A 22,177-nucleotide genomic window follows, 5' to 3' on the forward strand; every position below is an offset into this window, starting at 1 on the left:
GGGGGGGGAGTTAAAACGCAATAAATACTCTTATATTTATTCGAACACCATCTATATACAGTCTACTCCTAGCGGGTGGACGGGGCGGATGTACTGGGCGTGGCCTCTCTTGACCACGTGGGGTATCATCTTGGGCACCATCCTGCGACATAATCGATAAAAATAAATGGCCGCCGACGATCGAAAAGACACTCACGTGATGCAATCGACGATGGGACACACGGACATGCATATGGTACAGCCGGTACAGTCGTCGTTGACTTTGGGGATGTGGGTGTCGGGGTCGAACTCGATCGCCTGGTATCCGGAGTCGTTACAGGCCATGTAGCACTTGCCGCAGTTGATGCACATGTCCTGCGCAACGACATTTTGCGGCCTATTGAAACTTACAGCACTGCCACTTACGTCATCCACTAGCGCCACCACTTGCGCGCTGTTGTCCAGCTTCTTATACGCTCCTATGTAGGGCAAGGCCCTTCCGATCACGTCGCTCACTCTCAGCGGCCCCTCCCGACTCAGCTTCCCTCCGTTCTTCGCGTACCCCAAAGCAAGACCGCCGTGATGTGGTACCGGGTCTCCCGCGTGTGCCCCCTTGTGGTACCGCTCGGCCATCTGGGCGCGCCGCTGGTCTCCGTACTCCCCGAAGTGCGGCAATTTCTGCAAAAGTCTCCCACGTCATGTCCGCCACCGCGACTGTACCCGCAGACCTTGCCCTGCCCGTCGTAGAGAGGTACCACCGGTTTCCCCAGCTGGTGCTTGACGGTGGGCGGACTCTGACCTTCCCAGCCTGGTAGTTTACCGTCCAGGAACAGCAGCGCCTTCAACCCCGAGCGGTAGTCTTCGATCAGGGTGAAGTCTTGGTTCTGGACGGCGCTGCAGACTTGCACCGCCGACGCGCCGCACTGCAGGAACTGCCATGCCGAGTCCGCCGAGTCCACACCTCCGGCACCCAAGATGGGGAACCCAGGAAGCGCCTGGGCTACGGCGGAGACCGCCCTCAGACCTACGGGTCTTGTCGCGTTGCCGCTGACGCCTCCGTAGGTCGTACGTTTCTGGGGACCGACGGCGGGCCAAGCGGTACCGTCGGTTCTGACGTCCATCAAGCCGGAGATCGTGTTGATCGCCGTGACGCCCCACGCGCCGCCTTCCTTCGCCGCCTTGGCTATGGCGACGATGTCCGTGATGTTGGGGGTGAGTTTTACGAAAAACGGTATCTGAACGGTCATTCGAACCCAACGGGAGATCTCCCGCACCAGTTCCTCTTTCTGCCCGCAGGCCAGACCCATTCCGGACTCGCCCATGCCGTGGGGGCAGCTCAGGTTCAGCTCCAGCATGTCGGCCCCGCTGTCTTCCGCCCGTTTCGACAGCTCCCTCCAATCTTCCTCGACGTAAGCGCACATGATGGACGCGATCACCACCTGCGGCACCAAATAGAGTGCTGCGCGGGGTGGTACCGTACCGCGTCCTTACCTTGGCGGGAAAGTCGCGTTTTAGCTCCGCGATGCCGCGCAGCCAGTACTCGCAGTACTTCTCGGAGATGAGCTCAATGTTGAGGAAGGAACCTTGTTGGGGCCCGTAGATGTGTCCAGAGGTGGTACCGCGGACGATCCTGGGCGACACGTTCGTCACCTGGTCCTGAAACACGGGACCCAATCACTTCGGGAACCTCCGGGTACCTTGAGGCACCGACCTTGTCCAAACAGAAAGTCTTGGTGACGACGAAACCCCATCCCTGCTCGAAACTCCTCCGGATCATCGCGGTACTGGTGACGGGGGGCGCGGAAGCCAGCCCGAAGGGGTTCTCGAACTTGACGCCGCAGATCTCGACGGACAGGTCGACCTCGTCGACGTCGGTGTGGAACGCGGGCAACCTGGACGGCGTATCTTCGGGCAAACCCTGAGGAAAGGCGCTCCAGTTTCAATCTACTTTGAATTTCTGGGCAAAAATCACCTCCAAAGCGGAATGGATGTACCAGGCGGCCACTTTGCCGTCGTTGACGGACTCGACGGTGGTTTCGGCGACGCCGGCGACGTCGCCGCCGCAGAATACCTTCGGGTGAGACGACCGCATCGTTTTCCTGTTAATAATGGGTAGATTGTCGTCGTCCAACTCGATGGGTTTCAACGCGTCGACCACTGCGAGCGAAATAACCACTCGGATCACCTAGACACACCTCAGCTACTGTCACGCTCACCATCCGAGCCCTCCAGGTGCGACCCGAACGCCGATATCACGAAATCCGCCTTCAGGATGGTGAGCTGGTCCAAATCTTGCACCCAGCGCCCGTCCTCTTCCTCTTGGTACCTGGTGAAGGTCACCGAGGTGATCCTACCGTTCCTCAGGTTAACGTTGCGTGGGATCAGGAAGCCCATCAGCTCGCAGCGCTCTTTGACAGCGACGGATACTTCCTCGGGCACCGCCCTGATGTTTTGGAACCCCCTGCAAAGCGACATGCACAAAATCTCTAGCTACCCAAATGGCACACAGTATATAGTACACATAGTGATGTCTACTGGTATATCTATATAACGTCCTAACAAATATCCTACGGATATATGAGGTTAGCGCCAAAATTTCCCGGCCTGACCTGGATGCAGCTCCAGTATCACGATAAAACTTTGTCTTCTTTTAAATATATATCTTAGTAGGCTGCGAAAAAAAAATGAAGTCTTATGTCAAGTAGTTTTTTATTGACAGCATTTTAAACAAGACGTGTCCGAAAAAATGTAGCACATAACGCAAATTGAGTATAGAGCAGTCATAAAGTTTTTGACAAAAGAAGGGTTAGCACCTAAAATTAATAAAGGCTGGATGGTGTGTACGGCCAAAGTTCTCCTCCGTATTCTGTAGTGAAAGAATGGGCACAACGTTTTCGAATGAGGCAGGAGAAGATATTATTGCTATTGTGGAAGAGGTAGTATTGGGTGATCGACGTTCAAAGGTCAAGGAAATCTAAGAAATAACTAAGCTTTCTGATACAAGTGTTCGTCGAATCCTGCATGATCATAATAGGTATACATAAGGTTAGTGGAAGAGGGTTCCTAAAAACATTTCAGCTATTCAAAAACAACGCCGTGTCGAGTGTGCGCGGTCTTTTTTAGAACTCTGTGGGTCGGAACCGAAGCCTGTGATAGAAACGAGTGTGACTGGAGATGAAACTATGGTTCTCTATTATGACCCTCTATCAAAAAAAGAATCAATGGAGTGGCGTCGTAAGGGTGAAGCACCTCCAAGAAAATCCAGAGTCTGCCAGTCAACAAAAAAGGTGATGGCCACGATCTTTTGGGATTGTGAAGGAATTCTTTTGATAGATTTTAAAGAAACTGATACCACTGTCAATGGTAAATATTACGCAAGACTATTATATAAATTGCGATACTGCATACGTGTAAAACGTCGAGGAAAACTGACCAGAGGCGTGAGTCTTTTGCACGATAATGCTGGTGTTGTACAAGCTGCCATTTTAGAATGTGGGTTCCAACAGATAGATCGTCCTCCCTATAGTCCAGATATGGCCCCCAGCGACTATTGTTTGTTTGAATATTTGAAAAAGGACTTACGTGGACGGCGATTTAACGACGAAGGCTGTTTTAGCTAATTTTGAAGAAAAACCAAAAGAATATATTTTTAAAGGAATGGAGTTGTTAATAAAGAGATGTAATAAGTGTATTGAAGTTAAGGGTGATTATATTGAAAAATAATAAAAAATTGTTATTCTACTTCGTTTCTTTCATATTCAGGCCAGGAAATTTTGGCGCTGCCGTCGTCGCGCGAAAGAATACCTTCGGAATACCACGTAAACCTTCCTCGCGCCGCACCTGAGCGCGGACGTGGCACAGTCGAAAGCGGTGTCGCCGGCGCCGAGTACCAGGACGGTGCCCCCGAGTCGAGGCAGGGGGGCGCAGCCGCCCCCGCAGCCCTTGGACGCTTTGGCGACGAGAGGGAGGAAACTCTTGGAGGTGTAGAAGCCGTGGGAGGCGTCGAGTCCGGCGAATATCGGATCGACCTCAATTAAAGGAAATTAAACAGTGGCGTGCGGCGCGTTTTTTTTTAAACCTTGGGCTGGGGCCTTGGGCTGGGGCAGGCCGATTCCTAAGAAAACAGCGTCCGCCTTTTTCACCAGGTCGGCGACGGTGAGGTCCCTCGTGGACAGGCGCCTGCCGAGCTCGAATTTCACTCCCAGCTGACGCACCAGGTCGATTTCGAAGTCCACCGTGCGTTGGGGAAGACGGTACTGCGGTATCTCAGAAGTGCTGCAAGGAAAACTGCCATTCAACAAAACACATTTTTTTGTTTGCTAATTAAACTGAGTGCTAGAAAAACGCCGAAGATCAGTTGACTACAGAAGACCAATAGACTACGTAAATAGAAAAATATTATTGATTTTTGAAGCACTCAAATTCGCTTTTTGGTATGGTCGCTGACCCTCCATATTGCGGCCCCATACGTTACACATATTATTAATTGCTGTTTGGAAGTGAGCTATTTCCCTAGTATTTGGAAGTTTGCTTTGATCACCCCATTATCAAAAAATAACAATGCCAGCCAGTTCTCAGGCCTTCGTCTAATCGAATGGGGCAGGAGTCCCTTAAAGATGATTCAAGAACTGGTCGACCAGACAGAGGAGGTCATAACGGAAGATATTGTTGCGATTGTGGAAGAGGTGGTACTGAGTGATCGACGTTTAAAGGTCAAGGAAATCTCAGATACAAATGTTCGTCCAATCCTGCATGATCATTTAGGTATGCATAAGGTTAGTGCAAGATGGGTTCCTTAAAACCTTTCGGCTCTTCAAAAACAACGCCGTGTCGAGTGTGCGTATGGTTCTCTATTATGACCATCTATCGAAAAAAGAATCAATGGAGTGGCGTCGTAAGCGTGAAGCACCTCCAAGAAAATGCAGAGTCTGCCAGTCAACAAAAAAGGTGATGGCCACACTCTTTTGGGATTGTGAAAGAATTCTTTTGATAGATTTTAAAGAAACTAATACCACTGTCAATGGTAAATATTACGCAGCATTATTACATAAATTGTGAGAGTGCATACGTTTAAAACGTCGAGGAAAACTGACCAGAGGCGTGCGTCTTTTGCACGATAATGCACCATACTGCTGGTGTTGCACAAGCTGCCATTTTAGAGTGTGGGTTCGAACCGATAGATCTACCTCTCTATAGTCCAGATATGCCCCCCCCCCCCCCAGCGACTATTATTTATTTGGATATTTGAAAAAGGACTTACGTGGACAGCGGTTTAACGAAGAACATGAGTTATAAAAGGACCATTTTGCAGACAAACCAAAAGAATATATTTTTAAAGGAATTGAGTTGTTAATAAAGAGATGTAAAAAGTGTATTGAAGTTAAGGGGGATTATATTGTAAATAAAAAAAAATTGTTACTCTACTGCCCTCGTATGTACGCGTGCAACCAATGAGCATGATAGTTTCAGACAGAATTATAGCCTAGATATTCCAAAACATAAATTAAGTTCGGCAGCAAATAGCTCAAAACATAGCAAAAACTTTTTAATAAATTACCGCCTGGGATGAGACGGATTTCGGGCTGCAGTCAGTTTAAGGCTGAGGTGAAACGATTGCTTATCCAGAAGGCATTTTATTCTGTACAGGAGTAGCTGCAGTGCACTTTTTAATTCGTGTTTTAACCAACGTTTGTCCATTTCAACTTGTGTTTGTTTTTTATAACTCTATTTGTTATTTTAAAAATGCTGTGTATACTATACTTACAATGTAACTCGTATGGAAATAAAGTATATTATTATTATTATTATTATTATTATTAAATAATTTAATTTTGAATGTTTTTATTTTTATTTTTAATAACTTTCTATTGTTCCGTATTACTATTACATTTATCTATTATACCATATTTATTACCATATTTAGTAGTTTTTGCTAGACTTCGCCTCTTCTCTTCTGTATATTTGTATATGACAATATACTACAGTAAAGGCAATTTGTATTTTATTTTTAATATATATATATATATATATATATATATATATATATATATATATATATATATATATATATATATATATATATATATATTCTCACGTATTGATTCACGGATGGAAAAATGTGATGCAGACGTTTCGCCAAAAATCTCACTTGGCATCTTCAATGCTCGCGCTCCGAAAACACTTCGAACACTGGGAGCGCGAGCATTGAAGATGCCAAGTGAGATTTTGGCGAAACGTCTGCAGGATTCCAGTCGGATGCAGGATTTGCAGGATTCCAGTCGGAGTTCAACGAGCGAACGGATGATATCCCGGAATATAGTGTCATCATATATATATATATATATATATATATATATATATATATATATATATATATATATATATATATATATATATATATATATATATATATATATATATATATATATATATATATATATATATATATATATATATATATATATATATATATATATATATATATATATATATATATATATATATATATATATATATATATATATATATATATATATATATATATATATATATATATACATATATATATATATATATATATATATATATATATATATATATATATATATATATATATTTAATATTTGCTGCAGTTGTATAATTTAAACGTCCAGAACAATTTTCGGTAAATGTTTGGGCTGGAATTGTTGGAAATTTTTTATGGCCATAATTCTAAATGTTCCAAATATTGCTAGAAGAAATACCATATTTAATTACGAACGGAATGTGGTCCATGCACGACTGCTATAGAGTTAGAGAATATTTAAATTGCACATTAAATAACCGGTGGGCCTCTACCATGGCCCCCTAGGTATCCAGATTTAAATTGTCTGGACTTTTAATAATGAAAATTAATAATCCAAATCTTTTTATTATTAGATTATTTACTTCTTGAATTGCACATAAGCTATAATAATTATAATCACCTAAAATTAAATAAGATAAATAAGAAACTGTATATATAAATATATTTATATACCCTATTCTTATTCTTTCTAAAATTGAAAATAAATATATATCACATAAAGAAAAGTTTCGAAAAATAAATATTCTAGAGATAACGAGTATTTGACAAATAAATCTTTTGTCTTAAAATGTGGTTTATCGCACCCCAGTTCAATATTTTTTCCCGAAGGAAACTAAATATTTCGTTTTAGGTAGATATTTTATTTTTCATAAAAAAAAGTTCTCGGTTTGACCAGATAGTCAAACAAAATAGCAAAACAGAACATATACATATCATACATTCAGTTAAAAGAACCAACTATATGAAAGGCTACCACTAAAAATTTCATGAAGCAAATTGCAGGTCCATCAAAAACACTATTCGTAACAAGATCCACGAAGCGAAGGAGAACTGGATGAAGGACAGATGCAGAAGAATAGAGGACCTGGAACGCAAATGCGATAGCTTTAACATGCACAAAAAGATAGAGGAAGAAGGTATTTTAAGTAATGAACTAAATTCAATAATTTTGACCATCGAGAATAAGCTGGAGATCTGGAAAACTTATATATGACCAACGGACAACTGACTACGAGCTAACAACAACCGAGAACCCACTTCCAATAACAAAGCAGTAGGACCAGACGATGTGCATTGTGAGCTTTTGAAATTGCTTGACGAACATTCTTAGATCTGTTCAAGGACGTGTACAAGACTGGTATATGGCTTCTGTCTACTTTTGTCCAATCCCAAAAAACCTCGACCATCTAAACGTGACGACCACCGACTCGTGCACGCCAGGATACAGAACATATGCGAAACTGAAACCTCTGACACGCAATTTGGATTCCGCGATGGGCTTGGAACTCGGGAAGCCATTTTCGCCTTTAACGTTCTTGCCCAGAGATGCCTAGACGTCAATCAGGATCTCTATGTGTGCTTTGTCGATTATAGTAAGGCGTTTGATAATGTCAGGCATGAAAAACTAATGGAAATCCTAGGAAAACTGAACATCGAATATCACAACATGCAGATTATATCAAAGCTGTATTGGAGCCAAGCCGCTAAGGTCAGAATAGATAACGCTCTTTCCGAAGAGGTACGCTGACGACACTGTTTTGTGTGAGGTTGTACAAAGACTATTAAACAAAGTAGCAAAGATTTTGAAGGGTCGTGACCAAAGAGTTGTGCCTAGAAGTGATTAGATCCTCATCTAAAGAACTCACCATACTGGGACCGTTATTATTTATAATATTGTTTATTATTTATATTATGTTTTCTTATATGCAAATGATACTGCTGTGGCAGTGTCATCTAGGAGTCTGGAAGATCTCACGTTCTTGGCCATTGGGGCAGTAAGTGGTATGACCCGATAGTGAAGTTTTTGTCCAACAAAAACGTATTGTTCGAACAATGTTGGGGAAGTCTCGAGGTCAGTCGAGGGTGCGTTCTAATGTTTTTTTTTTACTTGTTGGCATTATCCGATACTTTTCTTAAAAGTCAATGGAAATAAACATTATTATTATTACGGTCTCAACATGAACATCAACAAGACTAAAATGACGGTGATAACAAAAAGGAAGCAAGCAACAGGTCAGCTCATCGTAGACGGGAAAACAATTGAACAAGTAAGACACGACAAATACCTTGGCACCATAATTAATGAAGACGCGATCTTCGAGAATGGTTTGGTCTATCCTCAATTGAATTATTCAGATCAGCAGTATCAAAAGTGAATGTAGCGGTGATGGTCAGCAACTTCTAAAGCAGAAGCTCACGCAAGAAGAAGAAGAAGGAACGTTAAAATGTGTGGACCACACCAAACAGTCGTTTTATAACTTTAGTTTTACGGTACCTTAGACCACCCAGTGCCAGTTCCTTCTCGTAGATGGTGAGGTTCCTGTAACCCAGACGGGCGAGGAAAGTTGCGCACGACAGGGAGGCCGGTCCGCCCCCTACGAGGACGATCTCCGCGTCCGGCTTCCTGGGGAGCTCCAACGTCGGGTCTCTGGTCTGCGTCAGCCCCATCTGACTGAAAACCTCTGTGGCGAATTGCTGGAGGCCACCGATGTTGATCGGGCCTTCCTCGACGGCCTGCAGGTTGCAACCTCCGACGCAGAGGTCGCTCGTAGGGCACACCATGCCGCACGTGATACCCAACGGGTTGTCGGTGAAGATGGCGCGCGCGGCACCGTAGTAATTCTTGTTCGCGATGCTAGTGATGAAAGCCTGAAAGGTGGGGAGTGCAATGGCGGCGCTACGTCGACCTGGAGGGGGAGAGGTATGGTCTGTTCATAGATATAAGAAAGTGACCAATTGTTTTTGAATGGGATTATCCAAGGGTGGTCATTAACATACAATGCAACAAGATCATTACCTAAAGTTTCGGAATTTACATTCACGTAAAATTGTGGTCCTTAATAGAAAATAATTTAATACCTACCTGTGTTTAATATTCTTTGGTTTGGTATACTACTTAGTTTAAGTTTATTAGTAATCATTCTTATTTCGTGTGTAGTACAGCGTGTTTTGAATCGTGTGCGAATTATGCAAAATATGTGCAAGTCTAGTGTATGTCAGGAGAAAACACTATTCTATTGAGACTAAGGAATTTATAAACAATGTTTATTTGACTCTCATTAAACGTCGTGCCAGCAAGCAAACATCTTTAGAAGAAACGGCCATATTGACGAAAACTCCAACATCAATTGTATGGAAAATTGTGAATAATCCCATTTCAGCGAGGAAAAAAAGAAGCGATGCTGACATTTTCTCGAGTGTAGATGAAAGTGATCAAGATATAATACGGCGTAAAATTAACCAGCTATACGAGGAACAAAATGTGCCTACATTAGATATCTTAATTAGGAGGCTTGAAAAAGATGAAACCGGTGTTAAATGTGAAGAATGGAAGTGTATTCAACACATGGCTTTTAGATTTAAAAAAAATTAACGAAAGGCAAGTTTTAATAGCATCTTTTAGAATTCGGAAATGGCGACTGGAATATCTAGAAAAAAATAGGATTTACAGAGAACAACAAAGGCCAATTATTTACTTGGATGAAACCTGGGTCGACACTTATGATACCCCGGAAAAGGGTTCGGTTGACTCAACTGAGAAGTGTAAAACAAACGCGCCATCAAAAAAAGGTAAAAGAATAACTATTTTTCATGCTGGCTCTAAAGATGGTTGGATTCCAAATGGACTTTCTCTGTCTGCGAAAAATCTTAAAGATTCTTCTCCGGATTACTATGAAGACACCAAATAAATTCTAAGCAAAGTACGGACCTGTTCGGCCATATTTCATTCTTACAGCTTGCCAGGGTCTTTCCTTAATTCGTATCAGTTAGTCACTTTCTTATATCTATGAACAGACTTTACCTTCACGTCGAGTTGTGTGGGGCAGGATTTCTGGCAGGGCGCGTCCGCGCACTTCAGACACCTGGAGGCCTCGCGCAGGGCTCCCCTCTCCGACAAGGTGGTCGGTTTGACGTCGGAGAAGTCGTTTTCCAACGAATCGGAACCCTTGAAATCAAATCGTTGTATAATACGACCAAAAATATAGTGCAATCACTGCTTGAACGTTATAAGTATTTTACAGCACCTTAAGATGGACCATAACGAATATTTGTAGAAACTTGAAATTTTTATTCAAAACGTAAATGGACCGTTTTAAATTTGATTAAGCGTTGATGCTGCTGGGGTATGGAAAATTAGTAATCGGTAGTTGGAAAATGGTATTTCACTGTAATCCTTCCAGCAAGTACGTATTTAAGTACCCGATCCTCGAGCTTTGACCCTGCGAGACTGTTTTCACCAGATAGTTCAAAGGCTCATCATTTTTGTCTTGTGTGCCTGTCGATTAACAACATTCTTCTTCTTGTACTTTTGTGTCTTCTACACAGTTCTTCAATTTGCAAACAACAACAGTCGCAGTAGATAAAAGTACGTCATAAGAATAGAGATAAATAGGATTAGAATCTTACAATTATACATTTTTTGAAGGTTCCTATTTTTTAACACTTTAAAATGTGGATTGAAACAGATATTCCCCTGCTAGAAGAAGACATAGAAAACAACGCAGAATTTGAAGAAGAAGTGTAACGTGTAGTCGAACCTAATGAGAATTCAGAAGACGAACTACTTCAGCAACTAAAAAAACCGATCCGTTTGTCCTCGGAAGCTAAACAAATTGAATGTTTACAATTTTATAAGAAATTCGGAAGGGGAAGTAGGAGCAGCAGTGAAAACGAGACTGCTTTCGGAAAATCGTCGGTGAGCGGGGCAAGTTCGTCGCAAATAGCGACGTAATTCGGCAAGAGGTAGCTAAAATATCACGTTTCAAGAATTGCTCGGCGAAACGCTTGTTAGTGTAGGTAGATAAATTTCTAGGACGGTCCTGGAATGGTTACGGGGAAGGGTCTGCTCGGCGGGGTGTTCTATAAGGTTTGGAGCAAAGTCAATCACGGGGTCGGTTGTAAACGCACTATATTTCTGGTGGAAGTATACGCACTTGGCATTTCTTGGTCGCGTTGCGTTTCCAATGGCGCTTGTTGGTTTTGGTGTCGGCGGACGGTACGAGCGTGGCGTGGCAGCGCACCCTCGGGTTCAGGGACAGCAGGTTCTGGAAAACTCGAAAACCATGGAGGCGCCGCGTCATTTTTAATATTTTCGATTTTTGAAAGCTCGTTAATGAACAGTCGTCATTACTTGTGCTACTATTACTATTATGTAATAATAATAAGGAAAAAAATGAAAAAAACTGCAATGACCTCGAAAGGTGTACTTTTGTGTGCGCCGCGGTTCTGCGGCAAGCCTTGGCAGTATGAGGTACCGTTGGTGACTCACCTCGATGTCGGGCAAGTCGACGCTGACCTTGGCCATGGTAAAACGCACTGGTTCTGACCACGAGAGAGAAAAAAATTCGACCGAAAAACCGCGATCCTTTTAAGACGCAGCTGGGTCTCTCGTACTTATCGACTGATAAGAAAAACATTCATTTCCGAACCGCAATAAACGTCGAGTATCAGCGATCCACGCAAACGCAAGTGGAAAGGTCAAGGTACGACCGGGGGGCGACGCCTTATCGACGACGTTGTCCGTTTTGGTACGGTAGCGATTTCTTTCCCTACGACGAAAACCCGCGCGATCTGGCAACGTTGCGGAACCTTGCAGGGCGATTTAGACGCGAGCGTGACGTGTGATGCAGTCGCACGTCAAAATTCGCGATGTCGCAGAAACTGGAGCTGCCGGACCCGGCGCCCGCGGCCGCGGGCCGCCCCCAATGGAAAGAAATGGTGGACAGCGTGGTGGAGTTTATAGCCGCGTCGAGAACCATGCTCGAGATCCTCCGTGGGCGCGTGAAGGATCACGAGGCTGCCAAAGAGGAGGAAATTAGAAAGCTGGAGGACGACAAGATCCGGATGGAGTTTTACAAGGAATGTCTGCGCGTGGACGTGCCGAGTCGCGCTGAAGACGGCGAGAGTAAAAGGACGAAACGTCTGCAGAGGCATCCGAAGCAAACCGTACGCGCCGACGACGGCATAACGCAGACCAAAGGTCTTAGGGGAGGCGGTTCTTTTGAAAAGGGATCGGTAACGAGGTTTTTTCGGTTCCAGGCACGCTTCCCGAGAGGTCGGTGGGCGAGGGCGTCACCTCCGCGCCCTTCAAGAAGCCACAGAGTCTCGGCTACAGCGGGATACACGCGAAGCGTTCGAAACCTGAGGGCGCAGCTCCGGAGGGGTGCAAAAAATAAACAGCGGAGGCAATAAAGCATCATGACGACATTATTTTCAACGTTTTTGGCTTTGAGTTACCGGGTGAGGGCGTAAAAAAATTTAACGGGTGGCGCCATCGCGTGGCGTCGCGAAACCTGCCTACATGGCGCTTCTAACTATTCCTCATAGATGGCGCGGCGCGTAATTAAACAACGAAGTGTGAATTTATTTACTTTTAATGTTTTGACGTGAGCTAGAACAGTCTTCGGCTGTATCCTGGCCTGGGGGCGATCTGAAACATAAAGAAAACAAGTTGAGGAACGTTTTACTTTTACTCGCGGCTTCAGTTTGAAAGGTCGTCTTGTTTGTCTAACTTGAGAGCTTATTTAAGAAAATTTCTTTCAGGTAAATATTTAACTTCAATGGTTTTCTATTTGAATGGACTGTCTTTGTTCCTTCAATTTCAGATAAACTCGACGCAATTGGTGTGAGATTAAATTTGCAAGATATGTTAAATGTATTGCATATCTAGTACTTCTGTTTTTTATGGTTAATTGCTCTGTTGACGGGTAATGGTGAGTATACTTTTCTAAAATAATGTAATTCTCATTTTGTTTTTTTTTTCAGATAAAGCGTATGCATTAATTATAGACGAGACTAGTCGTTACCGAATTACACAAAAGTACAAATTAGTGAGTGTTATAAATAAATCTAACCCCAATCCGAATCCAAGCTGTTGATAAAAATATGCAATGAATCTATCGGAACTCATAAAGGCCTAAAGTTAAGTTAAAAGTTAAAGCCTAAGCCGGAAGAGGCAATTTTAATAGCAAATGAACTGCTAATTATTTCCTAAAAGTAATATCTAACTGTGATATTAGTAAGTAAATACCTAAATCCCGGGATCCGATATTTTTATTTTTAAAGTTCTTTGTTTACCTCTTTTATGCTTATTTGTATTTTGGAGTTTGAATAAATAAATTATTATTATGTCTGCCCACGTGTCATTTTATTACTTGGTAATGCGAGGCCCAAATGTATATATTTTTTCTCAGTAATATTGAATACAAAAGTTGGGGCATCCTCAGAGACTACCAATAACAAAACAACAAAAAAATACAAGGCGCCCAAAAAATGACATAGTGTATCTTTTTGTTGATCTTAAATTAACAAAAAAGGCCAATATGCGTTTTCGCATGAACACGCTGTAGTAATTTCTTACAGATAGTTTTTGCAATAAAAAGTGTGTTGATATTTGCCAATATAATATAATAAGTTTCTATTAACTCCAAATCCCAGATGGAGTAATAAATAATTAAAAAGGCGTGGATTCTTCTTCTTGACGATGAGCTCTCATGTCTGGTTAGACGACCGTCCAATAGCGTGGATTTTACGAATTCAAAAAATATCTTTAAATAACGGCACAAATCCAAGGGACCCAAAGTACAAGTCTGAAGCCGCGAGTTTTGCTTTGAAGCTTGTCACAGAAAATTGTTTTTCTTGTATTCACGCGGATTTTGTAACATTTTCCGCGCCATCGGGCGGCGTCTCGCCTAACTAGTTTAGTTGACGGTTTCAACTGTCACTCGGAGATGGCGCTGCGGTCGCATTTAACTTACACGTCTGGCGACTTGGTCGCACTCCGGATGGCAACCGAAGAGTTCCGGCGGCATCGGGGACCTGGACCTGTCGTACGCGACGGCGAAGGTGCGTCCGTGACCGACCGGCGTCGCGCTGGAGAAACGGCCGACGCCGGGCGTCGCGACCGGCGTCCACGGCGTCGTTCTCGTCGTCCGGGCGTACCGGGAGGGTTGTGGAAATGCGAGCGTCTTGGGCGTGGGCAGCGGCGTCGGCGGGTAGCCGTGCCGCTGCGCTGGCGTCTCCGGTCTAAGATCCTAACAAATAATTGGATAATTGGCAATTTGAAAGCGAGGTCTCGCACGTAGGCCGCGCCAGTGGCGTGTCTTAGTGACTGGTTGTGCGTAAATAAACTCATGTTAAATTTAAGTAAAACAACATATATGGTATTTGGAAGTAAAAAAAATTGTAATGTATTTTTATGTATGTATGTATTTTGTAATGTTTCACAAATGAAGCATAAGGGAGTAGTTCTAGATTCTCAGTTAAATTTCTCACAACATGTAGATTATATGTGTAAAAAAATTAATTAGAAAAAAGATAGGTCTCTTGCGTAGACTTTCGCTTGAGCTCCTATGGGATCGCTGTTGGTACAGAAATGATCACTATCGAAAAAATTTTTTTTTCTGTTTGTCCGTTCTCCGTTATCGTCTTTTGGTTTTTCCTGAATAACTTTTGAACCATTGGAGCTACAAAATTGAAATTTGTCTACTTTTTAACCCTCCACGAGGCACATAAGATTATAAGAAATAGCGATTTTCGATTGTTTTTTGAACATTGCTATGAAACACTATAAGTGTCTGAAATTTGAAGCAATCGACTTCATACTTGGCATATATATGCAGCTTTGCCCCGTGAAGGAACCTATTGAAAATGGGTGGGCTGGGGGTCGGGAAGTATTCTAAAAAAATATAAAAATCGCTTGTGCAAGAATCTACAAAAACATCATTTTTCAAAAACCGTTTACGAGACCAAAAAAATTGTTGAACCATAAGACGCAAAAGAATTTTTTAAAAATCTAAAACCCATGCGTTGAATACACTTCCGTAAGGTAGTTCTGCCACATTTAACACCGGTTTCATCTTTTTCAAGCCTCCTAATTAAGATATCTAATGTAGGCTCGCTTTGTTCCTCGTATAACTGGTAAATTTTACGCCGTATTATATCTTGATCACTTTCATCTACACTCGAGAAAAAGTCAGCATCGCTTCTTTTTTTCGTCGCTGAAATGGGATTATTCACAATTTTCTATACAGTTGATGTTGGAATTTTCGTCAATGTGGCCGTTTCTTCTAAAGATGATTGCTTGCCGACACCACGTTCAATGAGAGTCAAATAAACATTCTTCTTATAACTTCCTTAGTCGCAATAAAATAGTGTTTTCTACATTTGGGCGGGAGCATCTCCTGAGATACACTAGACTCGCACATATTTTGCGTAGTTCGCACACGATTCAACACACGCTGTATTACACACGAAATAAGAATGATTACTAATAAACTTGAACTAAGTAGTATACCAAACCAAAGAATATTAAACACAGGTAGGTATAAAATTATTTTCTATTATGGACCACAATTTTACCTGAATTTAAATTCCGAAACTTTAGGTAATAATCTTGTTGCATTGTATGTTAATAACCACCCTTGGATAATCCCATTCAAAAGCAACTGGTCCCTTTCTTATATCTATGAACAGACCATACCTTCGGCGGAGTGTCGCCGCTCATTTGTCCGGCGTCTTTCTCCGCCGACGCCGTTTCCGTGAATTTCGCCTCCAGCACTCGCACTATAGCGTCCAGCTTCGATCGTCTCTCGTCCTCGGACATTTGCACTGCAACGGCCACACGTTTAGGCAACGGTCGCTTTCTCCGACGAGGTCTACGTACCTGGTGCGCCGCACGAAGACGCCATGCCGTGCTTTTCGCGCGACTGCGCGACCGCCACGTACGCCTGGTTCATGAACTCGACTAGGGCGTCCATAAACTCTTCGGAGTTGGCGAGGGACGCGTGGACGTCGGCGCCGTCGGTTACGCGCGACGCCGACATGTTTCGCACGGGAATTTCGACGGACGGTGACGCGAAGTGACGGACGACTGGTGGTCGCTTAGTAACTACATTCCTGCAACGCACGAAATGTAGCGGCCACGCGAGAAAGTATAGTTGCACCAGAAATATAGTGCTTTTACGTGATTAACTTTGCTCCAAGTTCAATAAAGGAGAGGTATTTAAATCTAATTGATCGTTAAGCAATACATTTGAATGTCTCATTTTTTTTAATTACTTTAACTCATTACATACTGGTATAAAATTCACTATCAAGATTGAACGGCCCATCTCACGCAAAACCTACTTAATGCACTATAAATCTCTGTTGGGATGGGTCTTACCACGGTCCCGTGAGGGTCTACGTTTAAGGTACTGCGAAATACTAGTAGTAAATGCACTATATTTTTGGTCGTATTATACCTGTTAGCAGTCCTCCTCGCACTGCTCCTCCGCGTACGTCCTCACGCGGGAGGGACCTGGTGCCGTCGTTGCTTGCTGCCGCTGAAATCATCTCCGATGGTGTAAGTTTACTCGAAACCTACCGTACCGCCCGCGCTCACCGCGATCAGGCGACTTTTCTCCTCCTCCAGGTCCCGGACCTGGCGGTACTTCTCGTCCAGCTCCTTGGAAAGCTCCCGGAGCCTCTTCTGGATACCCGCGCGGTCCGGTTGATCTGGAAAACTACCGTTTAGCTTTCCGGGAGTGCTAGAGTGCGCCCATGGTCTCACATGCGGCCGGCAATCCGGACTTTTCGCGCAGCTGCGACACCGCCGCCCAAGACTGGTCCATGAGGTCGGCCAGCGCTTTGAGGAACTGCTCGTGGTTCGAGTGGTCGGTCCGAGGGCGCGTGTCCGAGGGCTTGGGGGCGGCGTGGGTGCCTTGTTTCGACATGGTTTCTACTAGAATTTGGACGGCCGCATCAATTTGACAACTTTGTCAACGTCACGAAATCCCGTCAAAATTCGCCCCCGGAAACATGGACGCCGCGCAGGCCCCGCCGTCGAACTCGAGCCCCGACGAGATCCAGGCGTGGAACCACATGATGGAGACGATGGTGACCTTCATCAAAGCCTCCACGCACCTCATGGACACCATCAACCGGAAGATGAGAGCGGAGGGCAAGTGCGAGCCCCAATGCAAGGCGGGCGCCGCCCTCCTGTCGGCGGCTACGCCCGCGGCGCCCGAAGAGGCCCCTCCGGACGGGGCGGCGTCTCCCGAAAGTGCATCCGAAGAAATCTGCGCTGCCATTAGGTCTATGGAGGCCCCCGCAGCTGGAGGTGAGCCCCGTCCTTCTCCCGGTAGAGTTATCACTTTTGAAAAGCTCCAGGTGATTCGGAAGTGGCGGAACAGCAACCGTGCGCGTGTCCAACCGAAGACCTGCTCCGGGACATGGCGGGGAAGCTGGAGCGTGCCCAGCGCGAGATCGACCTGCTCCAGCGGGAGATGGTGCGGCTGCAGCAGGGCAGGAGGAGCGGGCCGGACACCGCCATCTTGTACCGGCAGATCATGAAAGGCTCGGAGGTATGGTCTGTTCATAGATATAAGAAAGTGACCAATTGCTTTTGAATGGGATAAAAGAAGAAAATATTCATCCAGAACGATTAGTGAACTAGGCGACGACAGTAGCGATAGTGCCGATTTTTAAGTGAACGTAATAAATTGCTACTTTGTACTAATTTTTCTTATGTAAATGTTTCAAGAATTGCTCTGCGAAAAAGATTAACAACATACTTATATCCCACTTGTTAGTGTAGGTAAATACATTCCTGGAATGTTACGGGTAGGGGTTTCTATAAGGGGTTTGAGTAATAAACAGTAGGCAAAGTGAATCACGGGATAAGTTGTAAAAGCACTATATTTCTGATCGAAGTATACAATAAAACAAATTAATGGGCATTGTTATTTTATAAAAAATGGTTCCGCAAATGTTGATAGGCCATTTGTTAGTTGGGAGGTGTGATATTGGCTCGGTTGAAGGTGCGTCGATCTTCACCGGTCGATGATGACGTGGGCGTCGAAGACTGCGTCTGCGAACCTGGGTCTCCGGGCACGCCCCAGGTGTCCACCATTTGGCCGCCGTCGACGTTTGCCACGAGGCGTACGGACACTTCGAAGCCCCCAGCCCAAATAGCCCAATCAAACTGATCGTTATTTTCACAGGTGGCGTGGAGTATTCGACGACCCCGCCCAGGAGCATCGGGGGGTACCAAAGCGCGAGCCCACACGGTCAGTTCTACCAAGACCCCAGCTCGGCCTTCGACAGACGGTTCGTGGGTAGTCCGCCCCGTAGTCCCAGGATGCCCAGAGACTTTCGGACTTACGGGGACTCACCGTCGCCCATCAGGAGGGCACCCAATAATGCCTCGTGCATGATGCGGCTCGCGGTGTACCAGGATTTCATGCGGGGGAGGGACCAGTCTGGAGTCTATCCCTCCCCCGACGGTTTCAGGAGCCTCGCTTCATCGACTGCCCCTTCGGGAGTGCTCGGGGATGAACCCAGTAAGGCGCGGAGCGGTGCGGAAGTCCAAAAGGAAGGAGTTACCGCGGCCGAATGTTCGAATTGTCGAAAATCCCGAGATGGTAACAAATGAACGAATGTTCGAATGGCCGAAAATCCCGAACGGCGTTCGGGTTCGGGTGGTTTGTAACGGCCGATCGGCCAACAGCTGAGACGTGACGTATACGTGATCGAGTGACAGAATGTTTAGGTTAGAACCAGCTATTTTTCTCGGGATATCAAGTTTGAGACTTATTTAAAATGATTTATCTTACTAGTTTCACATTTTATTACTTTTTTAAACAGGAATTCAGTTAATTGTGGGTTTAAAATGCAAAACAGGAACGGAACCCCTTAAATAGTTTTTCACTCAGAAGGTGCAACGGAACGAGGTACAGCTGATTTAATATTTCTTGGTAGCTCACAAAAAAGGCCTTTTGCATTTTTGGTGCAAAAACGTCGTATTTTATAACATTCAATTTATAGGATTACAGATTAATAACTGTATAACCAAACTCGCTTGCTGCCATAACTCTAGTCAAGTCTTTCAGTTCTACAGGTACATTCGATTGCCTCCCTCTGCATAGAGGTACACATTGAGTTGAAGGAAGTAAGGCACCTTCAGCATTTCTAAAATTATGTTAACATAGTTGAAATTTATTAATACTTATATAGTTTCAGTCGTACTACACATTTCTACAAATATTTTGATTATGATTATGTTGTCCCTTCCTTAAGATGAATACAACATTCTCTTCAACCTTTCCTGATGCTTGATATTTTGTTTTTGTGCATTTGAGATATCTTTTTGCAATAACTTAAAGATTCATATATTTATTAACCTCTAAAGGGTTGAACAATGTTATAAAATACGACGTTTCTGCACTAAATATACAAAACGCCTTTTTTGTGAGCTACTTTAAAATATTAAATCAATTTTACATACATAAAGTCGTCGTGAAAAACTATTTAAGGGGTTCTGCTTCTGTTCTGCATTTGAAACCTTATGAATTTACCACAATTAACTGAACTCCTGTTTAAAAAAGTAAGATAAATCATTGAAAATAAGTTTCAAATTTGATATCCCTATAAAAATCGCTGGTTCTAACCTAAACATTCCGTCACTCGATCACGTATTCGTTGCGCCTCAGCGGGGTCCGAGGATATCTCAGTTGGTAAGGCGTTAGACCTGCCAACTCGACTCGCTGGAGGTTGTGGGTTCGATTCCCACCGGGAGCATTGTGTTTTTCCGATTTTAACAACTGCCAAAAATTGCCTAATTTACTCGTTGATATGTGCATGGAATAACCTGGGTAGCCGTCTAAGTAAAGACGGCGAGCTGGTTGTTTAATAGAAAAAAATAAACTTCTCAGCTGTGGGTGGATCGGCTGTTACAAACAAGCCACCGGCCGAACCCGAACGCCGTTGGGGATTTTCGACCATGTGCTACCATCGCGTTTCCGCGTAGCTCCTCTTTTTTAGCCCTTCGTAGTACCTAGAGGCGGGTTTCTTTTTTATTCGGTTATTGTTCTTGCAGGATGCGATCCTTGCGGCTCTTGCATCCTTGACTGACCATTTTCTTCCCGCCCTTGTCGCAAATAAACGTATACGATCGCATTACGGTTTTTCTTATAAGAAAAAATTGCCTAAGCCCTCTAAGCGGAGATGTGCAGAGAGAATGTGGGCATTGAATCGTCAACACAAACTAACCAAAGGACATTTTCCACAAAATAAAATAACAACAAATCTATGGGGCAAAGAAGTCATTCCAGCAGAGGTGTGGTGTGAAACTCCTTGGTGAAAATCTAAACCTAGTCATTCACCGACTATGCCAATGGCCAAAAGACTAGTTTAACTCGGCCCTGGTATTAGGGTTAGTTATGTATTAATAAAAAAGTTGGAGAATTTTATATTGAACAAAATCAAAAAATATGGTATTTCATAAAAACAAATTAAATTTTCCATCTTAACACTTTTGTATTTAGCATATTCTCGTAGTTTTAGATTGTTGGAGATGCTTAGTTAACTTCGAGATGTGCCTAATACGTTATCTTTGGGTCACATGACCGTCATAAACCAATCAAAATACAGTATTTGTAGGGCATATGTTGGCAATCCACAATTCAGCATATTTGTCAGTCGAACTTTGACTTTTATGAAAAAAATCAAAAATCATTGATTTTTTTAAATCAAGAATTTTTTCATTTTAATTGATTTTTTTTTAAATTTCAAAATAATTCGTAGTTTTCGTTTTATTTTGTAGCAGTTGCAAAACATTTTAAAGCGCCTATAAACAATATATACACAAAGTATTCGTCAGATATAGAGCGATTTGTAAACTACAAGAAAGAAACGCAAGGGCTCGTGCAAAGACCTTGCATCATGCTCTGCATTTAATACAAATTAAATTAGAACAAAAATGTTCAGTTTTTTACAGTTTTTAATATTTTATGACAGCTGTTTCGGCAACACCGAGCCTTTATCAAATACAAAATATAAATTTAAACTTAACAACGGCGACGCCTTTAAATCCAACAGGTCATTAAGTAATAAATTCGAATATCTGATTTTGTTAATCTCCATAGCTTCCAACAAATTTAGTTTTTTTGCTTTTTATTATCGTCAAAGTTGTGCTTTTCTGAATTTAAATGAAATGAATCTCGGTTAAAACATAGGACTTCTTTTATATAAATATGTTCAGAAAATTCGGGGGTACAAGCTCCGGCAGTAAATGATGAAAGCTGACTGACGGCATCCCTACCTCCTTACCAACCCGCATTGAGTCAGCGTGGTAAGGTAGATCTCACAACTCCAGCATGAGAAACAAGGATAATGCTGTAGACCCTAATGGTCCTGTGAGGGGTAGATCCTAGGAGCTAGCCAGAAGGGAAGAGGGTGATAAGAATCCGTTATTCGTAGCTAGTTATAACTGCCTAACACTTTCAAACCAGACCAAAATAATAGAACTGGAAAAAGAAGCAGAAGGTCAGACGAAATGGAGAGGAACCATTGGAATCTGTCAACGTCCTCTACTACCATGGACAGACCGAATCATTAATGCGACAAGTATCTCAAATTGGGTAGCAAGCCTAATCCTACGACCTTCCGAATCAGAGCTAAAATCCTCGTCAATATAAAACTGGAAAGAGTAAAGCTAGTGAGAAAATCGAAGATAACAGGAGTAGTTGAGAGAAAACTCAAATCAATACCAGACGATGTTCAACAATATTCAGAGAATAGAGTGTACTGAACTCTGCAATATATACTCCAGAAGAACTACAACTACAGATTAACGAGCTAAACATGGCATGG

General features: G+C 43.4%; 4 protein-coding genes and 1 long non-coding RNA gene across 9 annotated transcripts; 3 read left to right on the forward strand and 2 right to left on the reverse strand.

The window, feature by feature from the left end:
- Positions 1-25: 25 nt before the first annotated feature.
- On the reverse strand, positions 26-12,003 carry LOC132707242 (dihydropyrimidine dehydrogenase [NADP(+)]). The gene is made up of 14 exons (XM_060679014.1): positions 11,814-12,003; positions 11,479-11,589; positions 10,347-10,490; positions 8,820-9,193; positions 4,071-4,254; positions 3,784-4,007; positions 2,196-2,440; positions 1,952-2,136; positions 1,691-1,897; positions 1,471-1,635; positions 708-1,418; positions 406-657; positions 197-354; positions 26-142 (listed from the first exon to the last, which is right to left on the reverse strand). The coding sequence occupies exons 1-14, from the start codon at positions 11,847-11,849 to the stop codon at positions 52-54; spliced, it is 3,087 nt and encodes a 1,028-aa protein (XP_060534997.1). The 5' UTR covers positions 11,850-12,003; the 3' UTR covers positions 26-51.
- A 118-nt stretch (positions 12,004-12,121) lies between these two features.
- LOC132707245 (uncharacterized) lies at positions 12,122-12,912 on the forward strand. 2 transcript variants are annotated; one of them, XR_009619722.1, is made up of 3 exons: positions 12,122-12,524; positions 12,584-12,784; positions 12,872-12,912. XR_009619722.1 is itself a non-coding variant. In XM_060679021.1 (2 exons), exons 1-2 carry the CDS (start codon positions 12,194-12,196, stop codon positions 12,718-12,720), a joined length of 468 nt encoding a protein of 155 aa, XP_060535004.1. In that variant the 5' UTR covers positions 12,122-12,193; the 3' UTR covers positions 12,721-12,825. The 2 variants fall into 2 exon arrangements, 1 of the variants encoding a protein (XP_060535004.1); XM_060679021.1 differs by lacking the exon at positions 12,872-12,912 and having other exon boundaries at positions 12,584-12,825.
- LOC132707244 (uncharacterized) lies at positions 12,825-16,885 on the reverse strand. The gene is made up of 5 exons (XM_060679020.1): positions 16,789-16,885; positions 16,209-16,441; positions 16,026-16,153; positions 14,302-14,577; positions 12,825-12,974 (listed from the first exon to the last, which is right to left on the reverse strand). Exons 2-5 carry the CDS (start codon positions 16,366-16,368, stop codon positions 12,936-12,938), a joined length of 603 nt encoding a protein of 200 aa, XP_060535003.1. The 5' UTR covers positions 16,369-16,441; positions 16,789-16,885; the 3' UTR covers positions 12,825-12,935.
- LOC132707246 (uncharacterized) lies at positions 12,947-13,668 on the forward strand. The gene is made up of 3 exons (XR_009619723.1): positions 12,947-13,087; positions 13,150-13,257; positions 13,310-13,668. It is a non-coding gene; the product is annotated as an uncharacterized LOC132707246 (long non-coding RNA).
- A 320-nt stretch (positions 16,886-17,205) lies between the features above and the next one.
- Positions 17,206-20,482, forward strand: LOC132707243 (uncharacterized). Of its 4 annotated transcripts, none has more exons than XM_060679019.1 (5): positions 17,206-17,645; positions 17,690-17,889; positions 18,346-18,466; positions 18,529-18,867; positions 20,403-20,482. In XM_060679019.1, exons 1-5 carry the CDS (start codon positions 17,345-17,347, stop codon positions 20,435-20,437), a joined length of 996 nt encoding a protein of 331 aa, XP_060535002.1. In that variant the 5' UTR covers positions 17,206-17,344; the 3' UTR covers positions 20,438-20,482. The 4 variants fall into 4 exon arrangements, with proteins under 4 accessions (XP_060535002.1, XP_060534998.1, XP_060535001.1 ...); XM_060679015.1 differs by having other exon boundaries at positions 18,529-18,948; positions 20,348-20,457; XM_060679018.1 differs by having other exon boundaries at positions 17,708-17,889; positions 18,529-18,948; positions 20,348-20,457.
- The last annotated feature ends 1,695 nt before the right edge of the window (positions 20,483-22,177 follow it).

The sequence above is a fragment of the Cylas formicarius genome, unplaced genomic scaffold (genome assembly GCF_029955315.1).
Source record: "Cylas formicarius isolate icCylForm1 unplaced genomic scaffold, icCylForm1.1 PGA_scaffold_9__14_contigs__length_23061073, whole genome shotgun sequence".
Taxonomy (NCBI): domain Eukaryota; kingdom Metazoa; phylum Arthropoda; class Insecta; order Coleoptera; family Brentidae; genus Cylas; species Cylas formicarius.

Bases quoted from the DNA above. Each gene is read 5' to 3' on its own strand.
- LOC132707243 (XM_060679015.1), top strand. From the start codon at position 17,345: ATGGACGCCGCGCAGGCCCCGCCGTCGAACTCGAGCCCCGACGAGATC. The intron at 17,646-17,689 runs GTGAGCCCCGTC...ACTTTTGAAAAG, and splicing joins GGAGGCCCCCGCAGCTGGAG to CTCCAGGTGATTCGGAAGTG. The intron at 18,467-18,528 runs GTACGGACACTT...TTATTTTCACAG, and splicing joins GTCGACGTTTGCCACGAGGC to GTGGCGTGGAGTATTCGACG.
- LOC132707244 (XM_060679020.1), bottom strand. From the start codon at position 16,368: ATGTCGGCGTCGCGCGTAACCGACGGCGCCGACGTCCACGCGTCCCTC. The intron at 16,154-16,208 runs GTACGTAGACCT...TGGCCGTTGCAG, and splicing joins GTCTTCGTGCGGCGCACCAG to TGCAAATGTCCGAGGACGAG. The intron at 12,975-14,301 runs GTAAGTTAAATG...TTTATGTTTCAG, and splicing joins GCGACCAAGTCGCCAGACGT to ATCGCCCCCAGGCCAGGATA.
- LOC132707242 (XM_060679014.1), bottom strand. From the start codon at position 11,849: ATGGCCAAGGTCAGCGTCGACTTGCCCGACATCGAG. The intron at 4,255-8,819 runs GTACCGTAAAAC...TTTTCCTTGCAG, and splicing joins CTGGCACTGGGTGGTCTAAG to CACTTCTGAGATACCGCAGT. The intron at 2,441-3,783 runs GTATTCTTTCGC...GTCGCTTTGCAG, and splicing joins GTTTACGTGGTATTCCGAAG to GGGGTTCCAAAACATCAGGG.
- LOC132707245 (XM_060679021.1), top strand. From the start codon at position 12,194: ATGTCGCAGAAACTGGAGCTGCCGGACCCGGCGCCCGCGGCCGCGGGC. The intron at 12,525-12,583 runs GTCTTAGGGGAG...TTTCGGTTCCAG, and splicing joins CGGCATAACGCAGACCAAAG to GCACGCTTCCCGAGAGGTCG.